Source organism: Felis catus, chromosome B1 (assembly GCF_018350175.1).
Source record: "Felis catus isolate Fca126 chromosome B1, F.catus_Fca126_mat1.0, whole genome shotgun sequence".
NCBI classification, from domain to species: Eukaryota; Metazoa; Chordata; class Mammalia; order Carnivora; family Felidae; genus Felis; species Felis catus.
Genome location: NC_058371.1, coordinates 86,469,060 through 86,483,415, shown reverse-complemented (window position 1 = coordinate 86,483,415; position 14,356 = coordinate 86,469,060). Strand labels below are relative to the sequence as shown.

Here is a 14,356-nt window from a genome sequence, read left to right as displayed (position 1 = left end):
TCATCTCTAAAGACTGTGGCACTTGTCTCCTTTCAGAACACATGTGAAGAGCACAGATATGAGAATTTGAAGTGCAAAGATTACCGTTTCACTTAAAATGAAAACAACTTCATTTGGGGAGGATTGAAAATTTACAGAAAAGTTGCAAAAATAGTACAGAGATTCCCCAATATCCCTCATGGTTTCTCCTAATGTTAACGTCTTCTACTTCTTCTTTTTTAATGTTTATGTATTTATTTTGAGAGAGAGAGAGAGAGAGAGGCAAAGAGAGGGGAGAAAAACAGAATTCCAAGCAGGCTCCACTCCATCAGAGCAGAGCCTGACTTGGGCTCGAACTCACGAACCGTGAGATCATGACCTGAGCCAAAATCAAGAGTCAGTCACTGAATCCACGGAGCCACCCAGGCGCCCATCTCATAATGTTAACTTCTTATGTCGCATGGTATGATTGTCAAAATGAAGAACCCAACATAGCTACATTACTATTAACTAAACTTCAGACTTTATTCAGATTTCACCAGTTTTTCCACTAATGCCCTCTTTCTCTTCCAGGATCCAACCCAGAATCCCACATCACATTTAAGCTGCCTCAATTTTTAACTTAAAAAAAATAAAAACTGAGACATTTAAAACAACTCAAGTTATAAATGCTAGATTTCCCATTTTTGGACATTCTCCTCTGGAGATTCTCCTTCAGATCACAAATAGCTAAATATTATTTAGGAATGTGAGTGCCTAGATTTATTATCTTCTTTACTTTTTTCTTCTTAGAACCTAACTTAGATTGGAAATACATGCATATATTGTTTTCAAGGAATCAGACCAATATAAACAGCTTCTTTTTTTCTTTGTTTTTTTCCCCCAGACTTTCTACAATAAATAATTTTATACGCAGAAAAAAACATTTAGTATGCCGTATTGTACTTCTATATGGAAATGGGGGGAGGGCGCATGGGTGGCTCAGTCAGTTAAGTGCCCGACTCTTGATTCTGGCTCAGGTCATGATCTCACAGTTGCGAGATGGAACCCTGCCTACGGCTCTGCAATGGATGTGGAGCCTGCTTAGGATTCTCTGTCTCTCTCTCTGTCTCTCTCTCTCTCTGCCCCTCCCCTGCTCAAGCTCTCTCTCTCAAAAAAAAAAAAATAAATAAACAAACAAAAAAATAAATAAATAAAATGAAAATAAAAATAAAATAAAAAAAAACTAAAAGGAAATAGGATTTTTTTCTAATATGATTCCACTGGGCTCACTCATGTGTCCAGTATGTGTCCTGTGAAGATGCCATTATGCATTTATCCTTTCCAATCAGAGCTCGGGCTGAATCAGCTTTACAATCTGTACAACCTGGAGATCTACCTAATTTGATTCTTTAATATCATTGAACTGTATTTCAGTTTTTTCTGAGATATACTAATCTTTTGAAATTCATGGAATTACTGCCATCATTTCTTCAATTCTTCCCTGTATTATTATATAGCTATATTCTTGTCATGTGACTTTTAGCATCTGCTACTGAGATGCATATTTCCCCGTCTCATTGATGTTTGGCTTGACTATGTGATTTGCTTTGACCAATGAAAAGTGGGTGAAATTATGTCAATTCCAAGCCAAGCTTTCAGAGGCAGCATAGGTGTCTGCTCATGCTCTGACTTCTTGTGACTTGGGAAAGTCACTTGGGAAAATCTTGACCCAGGCCACCAACATCCCTTCAGATGGCCCCAGAATTAAGACCGGTAAGACACAATACAGTAAGAAGCCTCAAGTCCAGCCATGCCCAGCCCAGCCCACCCCAGACCAGCTGGAGTACAGCTTATCACCTGTATTTGAGATGTTAAGGTGTTTGTTATGCAGCAAAGCTGACTAATGCATGATTAAAGTGGACTAGACAAGGAAATTAACTTCTCTCAATTATGCCCTAACAACCTGCTTTGGAATTAGAGCATGCTTCTGAAGCAGATCCAACTTACTTCCAGGCATCAGTTCAAAGTGAGGCCTTCCTTCTTCAGTGGACATAAGGGTAGCCAGCTTTCCCTCTATCATCTCTCCATCGATGAATTTTCCATAAAGTGCGGTCCTCTCGTCAGGGTACACATATGCTATCTTCTCGCCTGTCATCTCCCCGTCTTCATTTACTTCTCCCACAAGGCTGCCTCCATCCTGATGGGAGAAGCCAAAAGCCAGAAAATATTATATATAGTATTTATCCACACGGCACGACTTCAAGAAATTTTTCTTGTGCACTCCCTTCGTGGATAGCAGTAACGTAACAGCTTAAGAACTCAGAGAAAAACCTGATGCATACTTACTTTCTCATCCAACCCCGTACAAATAAACGGCTAGAGGTTATATGCAGAGAAGCACAGAAAGCCTGATTTAGGGAGTCAGAGACCAAGCTGCACTTTGCACTGGTCACAAGTTACTGACACTCTCTCTTGGCTTGTTTTTGAAGAAGAACATACGTTGTATTTGTAATATTAGTTACAAACATTTAAAGGAAATGTAACAATAAGTGTTACTTTGGGCCGATACCAAATGTGATGAGGAACTGTGGCAAGATGGTTTTACTCACTATTCATACCATTTCACTTCTCTATGTGGCATTTTGGATTTCTGGTCCATTAAAAAAATCTTTAGTTCAGATGTGTTTAAGAATTAATTTAGTGTACATGAGTAAAGAGAGTTGTCTGCAGTTTCTTTTTTTAAATGTTTACTTTTGAGAGGGAAAGAGAGAGAGCGTGAGTGGGGGAAGGGCAGAGAGCCATGGGGACAGAGGATGTGAAAAGGAGGGTCCAGGCTCGGTGCTGACTGACAGCAGGGAGCCTGACGTGGGGCTTGAACCCATGAACTGTGAGATCATGACCTGAAGTCAGATGCTTAACCGACCCACTGAGCCACCCAGGTGCCCCTGCATTTTCTAACAGACAAAAAAAGGACTTCTGGACACTGCCTTTCTAAGAATCCTACACCACCATTTTTTATGGCATTAGAAGGAAAAGTGAAAAAAAAAAATCAACTGAATTCTATTCCCTCCCCCATCACCACTTTCTTCCCACTTTTCTTTATTTACTGTTCCCTTCTGCCTCCTTCCAGGAGAGAAGCCAGCTGTGCTTCCTGTTTAACTGTCACTTGCTTTCATTCCTAAAGGTCATTAAATACTTCAGAGCAGAGGCTATCATACAATTCTGTAGCCTGGTAAATGCTAGGGACATAGTAGGTGATCCACACATACTTTTTGAATTGAACTGGGATACCAAAAAATAATCTAATAACTAATCAAAAAATAACTGAATCTAGACAACAAGAAATGTTTCCTTTTTTACTGCCCATGCCGAAGGTCTTTATGGTATAACTTTGAAAATCTGGGACCTCTTTGGGTTTGAGGTAACAAGAGTAGTGCCATGACATATTCTAAACGCTTGGTTACTTCTCCAACTCAAAGGTTCTAGAAACAGCTACTCAAAGACAGTAGTACAGGATGACTTCTGAGTGATCCCAACGGCTGCTTACAGAGAGAGAGCAGGAATAAATAGCATCAGGTACGTGATTTCTATAGTTCTCCATAGTCTGATTGCTCTTTGGAGAAAAGACTTTATAAATTTAAAAATGAATCACAGCACTTTCATAAAAAGAAAAATACTTGGCAGCATTTTTCATGGACAGAAAGCGCATTAGAGCTATATTATTGCTCCTTCTCCTCCCAGAGTTAATTCTTAATAACCCAGCATAAACGGGGATGATACTTCCTGCAAGATCTGCCTTCAGGCTTTCAGGGGTGATTACTGAGCAGAACGGTGTTAGGGCGTTTCTGCTTCTCATATGCTGTAACTAATGTAAGCCAACGTTACCAGTTATTTGTACAGAATTCTGTCTTTCTAGGGTCTCAGATTTTTCTCCCTTAATACTCTAAACTTCTGGTTTGGGGGTGGTGGTGGTGAATTTCTCTGTCTAGTACGATAAAGCAGAGGTTCTTTTATTTCCAACAGGACGTAAACACTTTTAACTGAAAATGACGTCACTGTTCCAAGGTAAAATTCTGAAAGAAATAAGCTGTCCTGAGAGTAAGCTTATAAATACTCTAAGGGGAGCCATTCTTTTTTCCTCCCCTTGTTTCTGCTTTGACCCCATATCACAAAACAGGTGCCTGTCTGCTGTGTCAGGGAGTGCTGGGGAGGAAGCTGCTGCCTTCTCTCCTTTGCTAAGAGGCTCCCCTTCAGGGAGAAGGAATCACTCATTTGAGCAGCGAGAAGGCGGGGTCTGACAGCCACCGCCACCCATCTATTAGGTGGAGGTGACAGGGCAAAGCCTGTTGCCCCCAGAGGTCCTGTCCTGGAAGCTGTCCGTGCCCTAAGGCTGCACCTGCACCCCTCTCCATTCCTGCCCTTTCCTTGGGGAAGCTCCCCCGGGCAGGCCCTCCTTCCCTGGGGAGACCCGTGACTTCCCAGAGCTCTATCTGCAGCTGGTCCAACTGTTCCGTTCAGAGGAGGAAGGAATTGAAGTGCATTCTGACTTTGGGTCCATAGCACGTCTCCGACCCAACACGGTCATAATAAAACCGACCTTTTGATCTCTGACACCTAGGTCTATTTCTTAGTGGGCTCTGAATTCAGAGAGAAGAGGGATGTCATTAGCCCTCTCCACTGCCAACAGATACCGTATATAAAGCAAGTGTTATCCCAGGTTAATTTTGAAAGCTTATAACTCCCCAGTGCTTCTTTCCTAAGGCAGAGTGTTCTCTGGGTATTTAATAAGATAATAATTAATACAGCAGGCTGATTCATACAAAAGGTGATCTCCTCTAGAGACTTTAATTGATCCTAGTCACAAGTAAGATGACAAGTAGTAGGAGGATCTGGTAATCCCTATTTTGCCTCTTCCCTATACCCAACTGCACGCACAGAGTTCCACTTTCCCTGACTCCATGATTTACTGTCGCATCGGCAGATCCCCAGTGCCAGGCGGCAGGATGCTCAATCGGCCTACTCCTGAAACAACAAAACTCTCTGTCTTCCTAAGCTGGTTAAGAACCTGCACCACTTCCCTCTTCCTGCTTGCCCTGTAGGCAGTGACTGAAAGGACTTTTGATCTATTGCAGAGCCTACTAAGAAGATATGTTAAACGTCTGGGCAATCATTTAAAAGATCTTTTGCGGTATTCTTTCCTTCTGCCCTGCTCCTAGAGTAGAACTTTTATTTATTTATTTATTTATTTATTTAAAAAAAAAAATTTTTTTTTTCAACGTTTATTTATTTTTGGGACAGAGAGAGACAGAGCATGAACGGGGGAGGGGCAGAGAGAGAGGGAGACACAGAATCCGAAACAGGCTCCAGGCTCTGAGCCATCAGCCCAGAGCCTGACGCGGGGCTCGAACTCACAGACCGTGAGATCGTGACCTGGCTGAAGTCGGACGCTTAACCGACTGTGCCACCCAGGCGCCCCTAGAGTAGAACTTTTAAAAAAATATTTTACTTATTTATTTATTTTTAAAGTTTATTTATTGATTTTGAGAGAGAGACAGGGAGGGAGGGGCAGAGAGAGGGGGAGAGAGAGAATCCCAAGCAGGCTCCGCGCTGTCAGCACAGAGCCTGACGGGACTAAATGCCACAAACCGCAAGATCATGACCTGAACTGACATCAAGAGTCAGACGCTCAATCAACTGAGCCTCCCAGTCGCCCCTTTAAAATTTTATTTTAAAAACATTGTTTTTTAAATTTTATTTAATTTTTTGAGAGAGAGAGAGAGAGAGAGAGAGACAGAGACAGAGACAGAGACAGAGCACGAACGGGGAGGGGCATAGAGAGAGAGGGAGACCTAGAATCCGAAGCAGGCTCCAGGCTCTGAGCTGTCAGCACAGAGCCCGGCACAGGGCTTGAACCCTCAAACTGAGATCATGACCTGAGCCGAAGTCGACCACTTAACCGACTGAGCCACCCAGGCGCCCCAAGATTTTATCTTTAAGTAATCTCTATACCTAATGTGGGGCTCAAATTTACAACCCTGAGATCAAAAGTCATACACTCCACCAACTGAGCCAGCCAGGCACCCCGAGTATAACTTATTTTTAAAGAACAATAATGTGTAAGTAGATTTAGCTGGGGGCTATTTTTCTTGTTATACCTGTAATAGATCTTTTTTTTTTTTTTTTTAATCATAAGAAGATAGGTCTCAGAGTAAGAAAAACTGTATTTTGACTTAAGCTCTGGACAAAATTAAATATTATTATTATTATTATTATTATTATTATTATTATTATGTTAAGTAGGCTCTTTGCCCAACATGGAGCTTGAACTCATGATCCCAAGATCAAGAGTCACATGCTCTACTCACTGAACCAGTCAGGTGCCCTGGACAAAATAAAATTTTAGATAAAATATTTCCTAAGGTCTATTTTCTGACACATTTTCTGGAAATTAACTAATAACAGATGGGATATTTGAAATGCAAACAACAATTAGAGCATTAATTCCCAACCCAATGAGTTTTGCCACATCTTTTTGCTCCAGTAAACCCTAGAAATATTGGGAAATATTACCACATACTCAAAGGCAAGTTAACTTTAATCACCTTAATTTAAACAACATAAGCCATAAATCACTTATAAAGTAGGGAGTAGGGTTGTACAATCGAGTAATAACAGTGCGGTAAGTCCCAAAAGATGGGAGATTGCTGGATCAGTCTCCTGTATGAGAACCAGAATGAAGTGCAACAGTGAAATATTCCATCTCTTTCTGTATATCAGAAGACTATTTTTAAAAAGCATGCATTTTTTTGGTCTTTATTAGTGGTACAATAAAGCCACTTTGTTCCGATTGATTTGTTTGAATCACGACTATTCTTTCCTTTCCAAAACACCACTGAAGAGGAAAGAATAGTAGTTGCTAAGATTAACAATCTAAGTGGACAGTGAGTACCAGTGAGGGGCACACCTTGTAAGCTGGTGGCTTCAGCTCCTGTGAGTCTCAAATTTCACAGATTGATATTTTCTAACATAGAGAGTACATGTTACTCCTCATTGTGAGGAGTCAAAGCATCGGCTTGAAACATGTTACATTCCAGCAAAATGAACAGTCACCGGGCTTACTGGGTAGTATATCCAGCAGACTCCATGCCGAATGTTATCTTTGTATTGCCCCTTGAAGATCAGTCTCCCATCCGTGTCGTACTCCTGGGCGGGACCATTCAACTCTCCGTCTACATACGTGCCCTGGAGAACGCCTCCGTCCTCGTAAGTGTACACGCCCTGGCCCTGTAGGGCATCGTCCACATAATATCCCTCCAGGGTGCTGTGAGAGAAGGGAGAACAAAAGGGAATGGTCAGATCATGACTGTGCTCTCTGAAAAGAAAGGACCACATGAAAGGCACTGCATGCCCAGCTCTGGTTTGATGCTGACCTGTATTCTGCCCATCTCCTGAATTCCCTAGATCGCTGGGAAAAACACTCCCGAGATACAGGTAGCATTAGAGACAGAGAGAGATCTACTTCTTAACTTCCTGGTTCTTATTAATCCTTTTTCTCTGCTGGCAGAAATAGAGAAGAACAAGGGTACAGGTGGAAGCTGAGAACAAGCCTCATTTGAATACGTTTCAAGGCTAAGATGCCGACCCATACCGGGCAATGGAAATGGTGGCATATCACACATAAACCATTGATGCTTAACTCCCTCAAGAGGGGTCCAGACCTCACTGGTAGTTCTCAAGCTCTTTTAGATTGCTTGTACATGTAAGTATCTAATAATACGGAAGTGGTCTAGAATGTAAATGTCTACGTGTTTGTTTAAATCATTAAATGTATTACTTATGGGTGACAATCATAATTGGTAGCCAATCAAAGAACCCCTTCCATTTCTTTGGGTGATATATGGGAATTTACTTAAGTAAATGCATGCGTGTGTGCGTGTGCATGTGTGCGTGTGCATGTGTGTGTGCGCATGATCAGGGCAAATGGGGGCAAGTGAGGAAGACTGCAGGCTGAGCCTTGCTAATATCATTAGTAGCCCGACAGTGTCGAGACCCATACTTCTAGAACAGAAGCAAGCTCACGGGGGTGCTCATGGTGAAATTTCAATAACTTCTCCATCGCTCCTCATAAAACACTTTTGGAATTTCAGTATGTTTTCAGCCTCTCAAAGGTCATAATGCAAGGAAACTAACTTCACCAAAAACTCCCTTTATGTACAGCAATTTGGAATAAGGGAAAGACCAGCTCAAATAAGTTTTAAAATTTAAAATGTAAGATGTTTATTAGCAACAAAGACAGTTTGTTTTAGTACCTGCAGATAGTGTTCATTCATCAATTCAACCAACAACCATTTATAGGGTGCCTTCTAAGTAGCGAGCATTGTGGGAAGTTCTAGAGAGCATGATGAACAAAATAAACAAACAGGAGAGGCTGGCAGGCACACACTGTGTAGTGGGGACAGATGGGACGCAAAGGGGGCCATGAGGACTAAGGTGGTCGCACCTGACTGTGCCTGGTAAGGTCTTGTCTTGCTTACTGAATGACAGAGTGAGCTGTAATTATTAAATGAAAAGCACAGTCTAAACAACACAGTAGCCCCTGATCACACTGTAATTACACTATCAGTAGTCTCCCAAGGAGATAAATAGTTCTCTTTCAGTTTTGTTTGTACTACCAGTGATAAACAGGCAGAGTAAATTCATGAAGAGAATGAAGTGCACTTTAGCATAGCCCTTGCATAAGTAATCACAATTCTGTATCAGTGAGGTTGGAACTAATGAGATTCGACCGTCATTAGACTCCCCCAACAGCCAAAAAATAGGTAAATAAATACAAACAAAAATAACAACAACCCTGTCGAAAGATAGCTAAATCAACGGACGCAATGATGCAGTAGATGGTGTGAAAAACAACTTCGTCATCTATCTTCACAGTTAGGATGGCCGGATAAAATATAGGATGCTCAGTTAGGTTTGAATTTCAGAAAGACAACAGATAGTTTTTGTAGTTTAAATATGTCCCTAATATTGAAGGGAACACAGTTATCCTAAAATATTTCTCGTTGCTTATCTGAAATGCTGTTTTAACTGGGTGCCGTGGATTGTTATTTGCTAAACCTGGGAACCCTATTGACTAGATTCTCAGGGAGCATTCAAAACGTTCCTGTGTGTGTTTGAGCAGAATTATCCCGACAGACGAGTCTGCCAGTATTTCTCAGGTTGAAGATCAAATCTACATGGCATGGGTCTTGCAAATCCCTGAAACAATAAAATGGACTTGCACATACTTCCCTGTAACCATCCCCAGGAGTTTGTCCTATCCTCTTACCGTGGAGCCTGTCCTCGTTAGTATCATAGCATCAAAACAAACAGCTATTTCCCTCTTAGCCCGACTGACAAAGCTGCACAAATGCAAATTCTTTTTTAAAAATTTTTTTAATGTTTACTTATATTTGAGAGACAGAGAGAGACAGAGTGCAAGTTGGGGAGGGGCAGAGAGAGAAGAGACACGGAATTTGAAGCAGTCTCTAGGTTCCGAACTGTCAGCACAGCGCCTGATGCAGGGCTTGAACCCATGGACCTTGAGATCATGACCTGAGTCCAAGTCGGATGCTTAACCAACTAAGCCACCCAGGCGCCCCCACAAATGCAAATTCTTAAGGCACCGGAGAGCAAACTTACTGCGTTATTTTTCAGCACCTGCTTGAAAGAAACAGCTTAGCCCCCTTAGCAAATTTGTATGATAGCTTGGATGAAATCTGATGACAAAAGGGGCATGTTATCACATGAACTGGGTTCTCTAGGGCCATAAAAATGACAAGGCTTTGAAATTCTCTGTCACCGAGGAAAGAAAATAAAAGCTTCTTAGTCTGGTGTGAAAGGTTCTGCCATTCTAACTTTTTCTTCCAGGGGATGCTGGCAAGCCACGGTCTGCTGCCTGTTTGTGTAAATGCAGTTTTATTGCAACACAGCCTCGCACATTCCTTTCCGTGCCCTCTGTGGTTGTTTTCATATTATAACAGCAGAGTTGCAGAGTTGCACCAGAGACTGGATACGGTCCCTAAAGCCTAAAATATTTACCATCTCACCCTATACAGAAAACGTTTGCTGACTCCTGTTCTATAGTCGTCGCTCACACTGGTTTATTCGCTGAGCCCAAGCACACCTCTTTATATCTTAGCTTCCATACCATGTGATGCTTGCTTCTTCCTGTAAAATATATGTAACCAAACACTTTTTTGTTTTAATTTTTTTAATGTTTATTTACTTTTGAGAGAATGACAGAGAGACAGAGAGCGAGTGGGGGAGGGGCAGAGAGAAAGAAAGAGAGAGAGAAAGAGAGAGAGAGACAGAACCTGAAGCAGGCTCCAGGCTCTGAGCTGTCAACACAGAGCTCGACACAGGGCTCAAACTCACGAACCCAGAGATCATGACCTGAGCCAAAGTTGGACGCTTAACCGACTAAGCCACCCAGGCACCCTTATAACCAAACGTTATAAATCCCGGACGACACATCCAGGAAAAAAGTTGTGGGCCACATTTTCTGGTTTTTCATTCAAAACAGAAATAACCTTGGGATAAAAATGAGTCTTCTCAAGCCTCTGGCATTTTTCTATTCAAAAAAGAAATAAACTGAAAAAAAGGGCACTGTTTTGTGGCAGCTAAATTGTTGCTCTCTGAGAATACTTGAGAAGTAGCTTTCTAATCCTTCTTGTGGAAATTGGATTGAGAGTTGCATTTTGGAGGAAGTCTGCTAATCCTGGTTTACCCAGATCCTACCCACTCTCTGCATGGAGCCCTGCTTCCCCCAGTCTACCTTGACCTCTGCAGCCATGGTCCATCTTTCTCACTGGAGCCTCATCATGAACCATCACAGGACTGTCCATGTCTTTAATGATGGCCAACTTACGTGTCATATTTCTCTAGATTGTAAAACCTTTTATAGGAACAAATTAGGCATTATCCATCCAAGCAGCCCCACTCTAACATATGGACACAGCCTGTCTTCAAGTGGTTATTTTCTAAATGAAAGAATGGAAATGGAAACTGGGCTAATTTTGCTTTGAGAAGATGGAGAGGAAACATAACAAGAGTAACAATGTTACTCAAGTGCAGGGAGTATTCTTTATATGCAGTATACAGGCATACAGTCTGCAAGTTAGGAAAGTTTCTGAAACTCTGTGCTTCATTTCTTCACTTGTCAACTGCAGCTACTATAAGAATTAAATGAGTTAATATCTATCAAGTGTTTAGAAGATCATCTGGGACATAGGGACTGCTCAAATAAATAATAATTATTAATATTATTATTTTTAATTTTCTTTTTTTTGAACGTTTATTTATTTTTGGGACAGAGAGAGACAGAGCATGAAGGGGGAGGGGCAGAGAGAGAGGGAGACACAGAATCGGAAACAGGCTCCAGGCTCTGAGCCATCAGCCCAGAGCCTGACGCGGGTCTCGAACTCACGGACCGCGAGATCGTGACCTGGCTGAAGTCGGACGCTTAACCGACTGCGCCACCCAGGCGCCCCAATAATTATTATTATTAAACATGCACACTCATGGGTTTGATGGTGAGCTTTCTACTGAGAAACCAGGCTTAAAACAGCATCAGGGAAATAATCATGAGATACTAGAATAGTCAAAGAAATGTATAAAACTGCTTTAAATGTACTTTAAAAGCAAGCAAGAAAAGGGGTGCCTGGGTGGCTCAGCTGGTTAAGCGTCTGACTTTGGCTCAGGTCATGATCTCACCGCTCATGAGTTCGAGCCCCACATGGGGCTCTGTGCTGACAGCTCAGAGCCTGGAGCCTGCTTTGGATTCTGATTCTCCCTCTCTCTCTCTCTGCCCCTCTGCGGCTCATTCTTTGTCTCTCTCCCCTTCAAAATAAATAAACATTAAAAAAAAATAAAAAAAAACAAGCAAGAAAGATTCCTCTATCTGCAATAATTTATGAGTGATCCATTGCATGGCAGTATGGAATAAATGCTCCTTTAAGTGAAAAAAGTAACATGTATTCATTGCAAAACAAACAACAACAACAACCAAAAAACCCCAGCGCTACAAAGATGTAGAAAGTAGAAATTCCCACTACTCTTTCTCAATTTGGCATGTACCACTTAAGATTTTTTCCCCCTGTGTATATATCATGTACTTTCCCACCTTTGTTGTGGCTGTTTCAATAAAAATGGGAACATACTGAATACAATGTTCTTGACTTGTATTTTCTTTTTTTTTTTTTTCAACGTTTATTTATTTTGGGGACAGAGAGAGACAGAGCATGAACGGGGGAGGGGCAGAGAGAGAGGGAGACACAGAATCGGAAACAGGCTCCAGGCTCTGAGCCATCAGCCCAGAGCCTGACGCGGGGCTCGAACTCACGGACCGCGAGATCGTGACCTGGCTGAAGTCGGACGCTTAACCGAATGCGCCACCCAGGCGCCCCGACTTGTATTTTCTTAAAGTCTCTTTCAACACGTTGGCAGTTTCTTTGGTATGTTAAACTACAAAAATGGTCTTTTGATTTAGATTTTTCTGGCACCAGCATCTGAATCAAGTAACCAGAAATGTGGAGAAAATTGAAACATCAATTTTAATTAAATTTCTTTCCCTACATATACACACAGACCATTTTTACCTATTTTGTCAAAGCTCTCATACTTAAATTTCTGGTAATAAATTACAAAAACTAACTTAAAAGAAATAAGGAATTTTTATAATTATTTATCTAGAATGACACATCTGCATTTTATTTTTTAATATTTATTTATTTATTTTGGGGGGAGAAGCAGAGAGAGAGAGAGAGAGAGAGAGAGAGAGAGAGAGAGAGAGAAAATCTCAAGCAAGCTCCGTGCTGTCAGTGCAGAGCCCCACAGGGGTCTCCCTCTCACGAACAGTAAGATCATGACCTGAGCTGAAATGAAGAGTTGGATACTTAACTGACTGAGCCACCCAGGTGCCCTGCACATCTGCATTTTATTCAAATATTACTGTATTATCATGTTCAAAATTTCTTTAACACTGAATACAAAAAGTGCTCTTAGGACTTGATTCTTGATTTCAGGGTCTTGAACTCAGGGTCGTTGAGTTCTAGCCTGGCATTGGGCTCAGTGCTGGGCATGAAGCCTACTTAAAAAAAAAGGGCGGGGGGGAGCCTGGGTGGCTCAGTCGGTTGAGCGTCTGACTTCAGCTCAGGTCATGATCTCACACTCCACGAGTTTGAGCCCCGCGTCGTGCTCTGTGCTGACAGCTCAGAGCCTGGAGTCTCTTTCAGATTCTGCGTCTCCCTCTCTCTCTGCCCCTCCCCTGCTCATGCTGTCTCTCTCTGTCTCAAAAATAAATAAAAACATTAAAAAAAATTTTTAATAAAAATTAAAATTAAAAAAAAAAGAACCAAGAGAGAAATTTTAAATGAATCATAATTCTACTTTAAATTCTCACTTCTAACCAAATTAAATTGTGACTCTTAGTATTAAAACATTGTTTCAGCAATCGTTTTATATGACAATATATATTATATATTTTTAGAAGCCTGATATAATTGACATACAGCATTATATTACATATTATCTCTTAAAATGTTGAAACCTAAGTAAAGATAAGAAGAACATCAACAACAAACCCAAGCCATCTACTAGGGCTGTATCTGCGAGAAACTTCAATTTCTTCTAAGGTGTGATACGCAAGCTGAATGGAACACTATCAAGCTTCCAGGTAAGAGAATGTGTTGTTTGTCTTTAAAGTTTTTTTCTATCCTTTAATAGATCTGTGAGTCTGTCGTATCTGATTATTATAAAGGCTCAAGATGACAGTAACATTTTTTTAACTTTATTTTTGTTTGCTTAGAGAAAGAGAAAGAGAGAGAGAGAGAGAGAGAGAGAGAGAGAGAGAAAATGAGTGGAGGAGGGGCAGAGAGAGGGGGAGATATAGAATCCGAAGCAGGCTCCAGGCTCCGAGCTGTCAGCACAGAGCCCGAGGTGGGGTTCAAACTCATAGACCGTGAGATCATGACCTGAACCGAAGTAGGATGCTTAACCAACTGAGCCACCCAGCACCCTTGACAGTAACATTTCTGAAGAGCAATTAGTGAAATTTAGTTTTGCTCCCTAAAAATAAATCCTAAGGAAACTCTGCTAGCCACTGTTATCAACAAATAATAGTAACAGCAATAATAAAAGACAATAAAAATAATAATCCATCCTTGATCTTGAGGGCATTATGCTAAGTGAAATGAGTCAGACAAAGACAAATGTTGTGTGTCCTCACTTACATGTGGAATCTCAAAGGGCCTCACTCATAAAGACAGACAATAGAGGGGCAGTTGCCAGGGGCTCAGGGAGGGGGAGATGAGGAGCTGTTGTTGGTCAAAGGAGACAAACTTCAAGCTATAAGATGAAT

At 41.4% G+C, this 14,356-nt stretch overlaps 1 protein-coding gene across 3 annotated transcripts in view; it reads right to left on the bottom strand.

The window, feature by feature from the left end:
* Positions 1-14,356, bottom strand: part of SETD7 (SET domain containing 7, histone lysine methyltransferase) — a 52,611-nt gene that overhangs the window by 22,296 nt on the left and 15,959 nt on the right. For 2 of the 3 annotated variants that reach the window (XM_006930851.5, XM_003984992.6), the window contains exons 4-5: positions 7,081-7,282; positions 1,969-2,158 (exon numbers count right to left, since the gene is read on the bottom strand). In XM_006930851.5, the coding sequence (XP_006930913.2) occupies positions 1,969-2,158; positions 7,081-7,282 (392 nt within the window). Of the gene's footprint in view, positions 1-1,968; positions 2,173-7,080; positions 7,283-14,356 lie in introns of those variants that run through there. The other variant, XM_045055853.1, reaches the window with a different exon arrangement.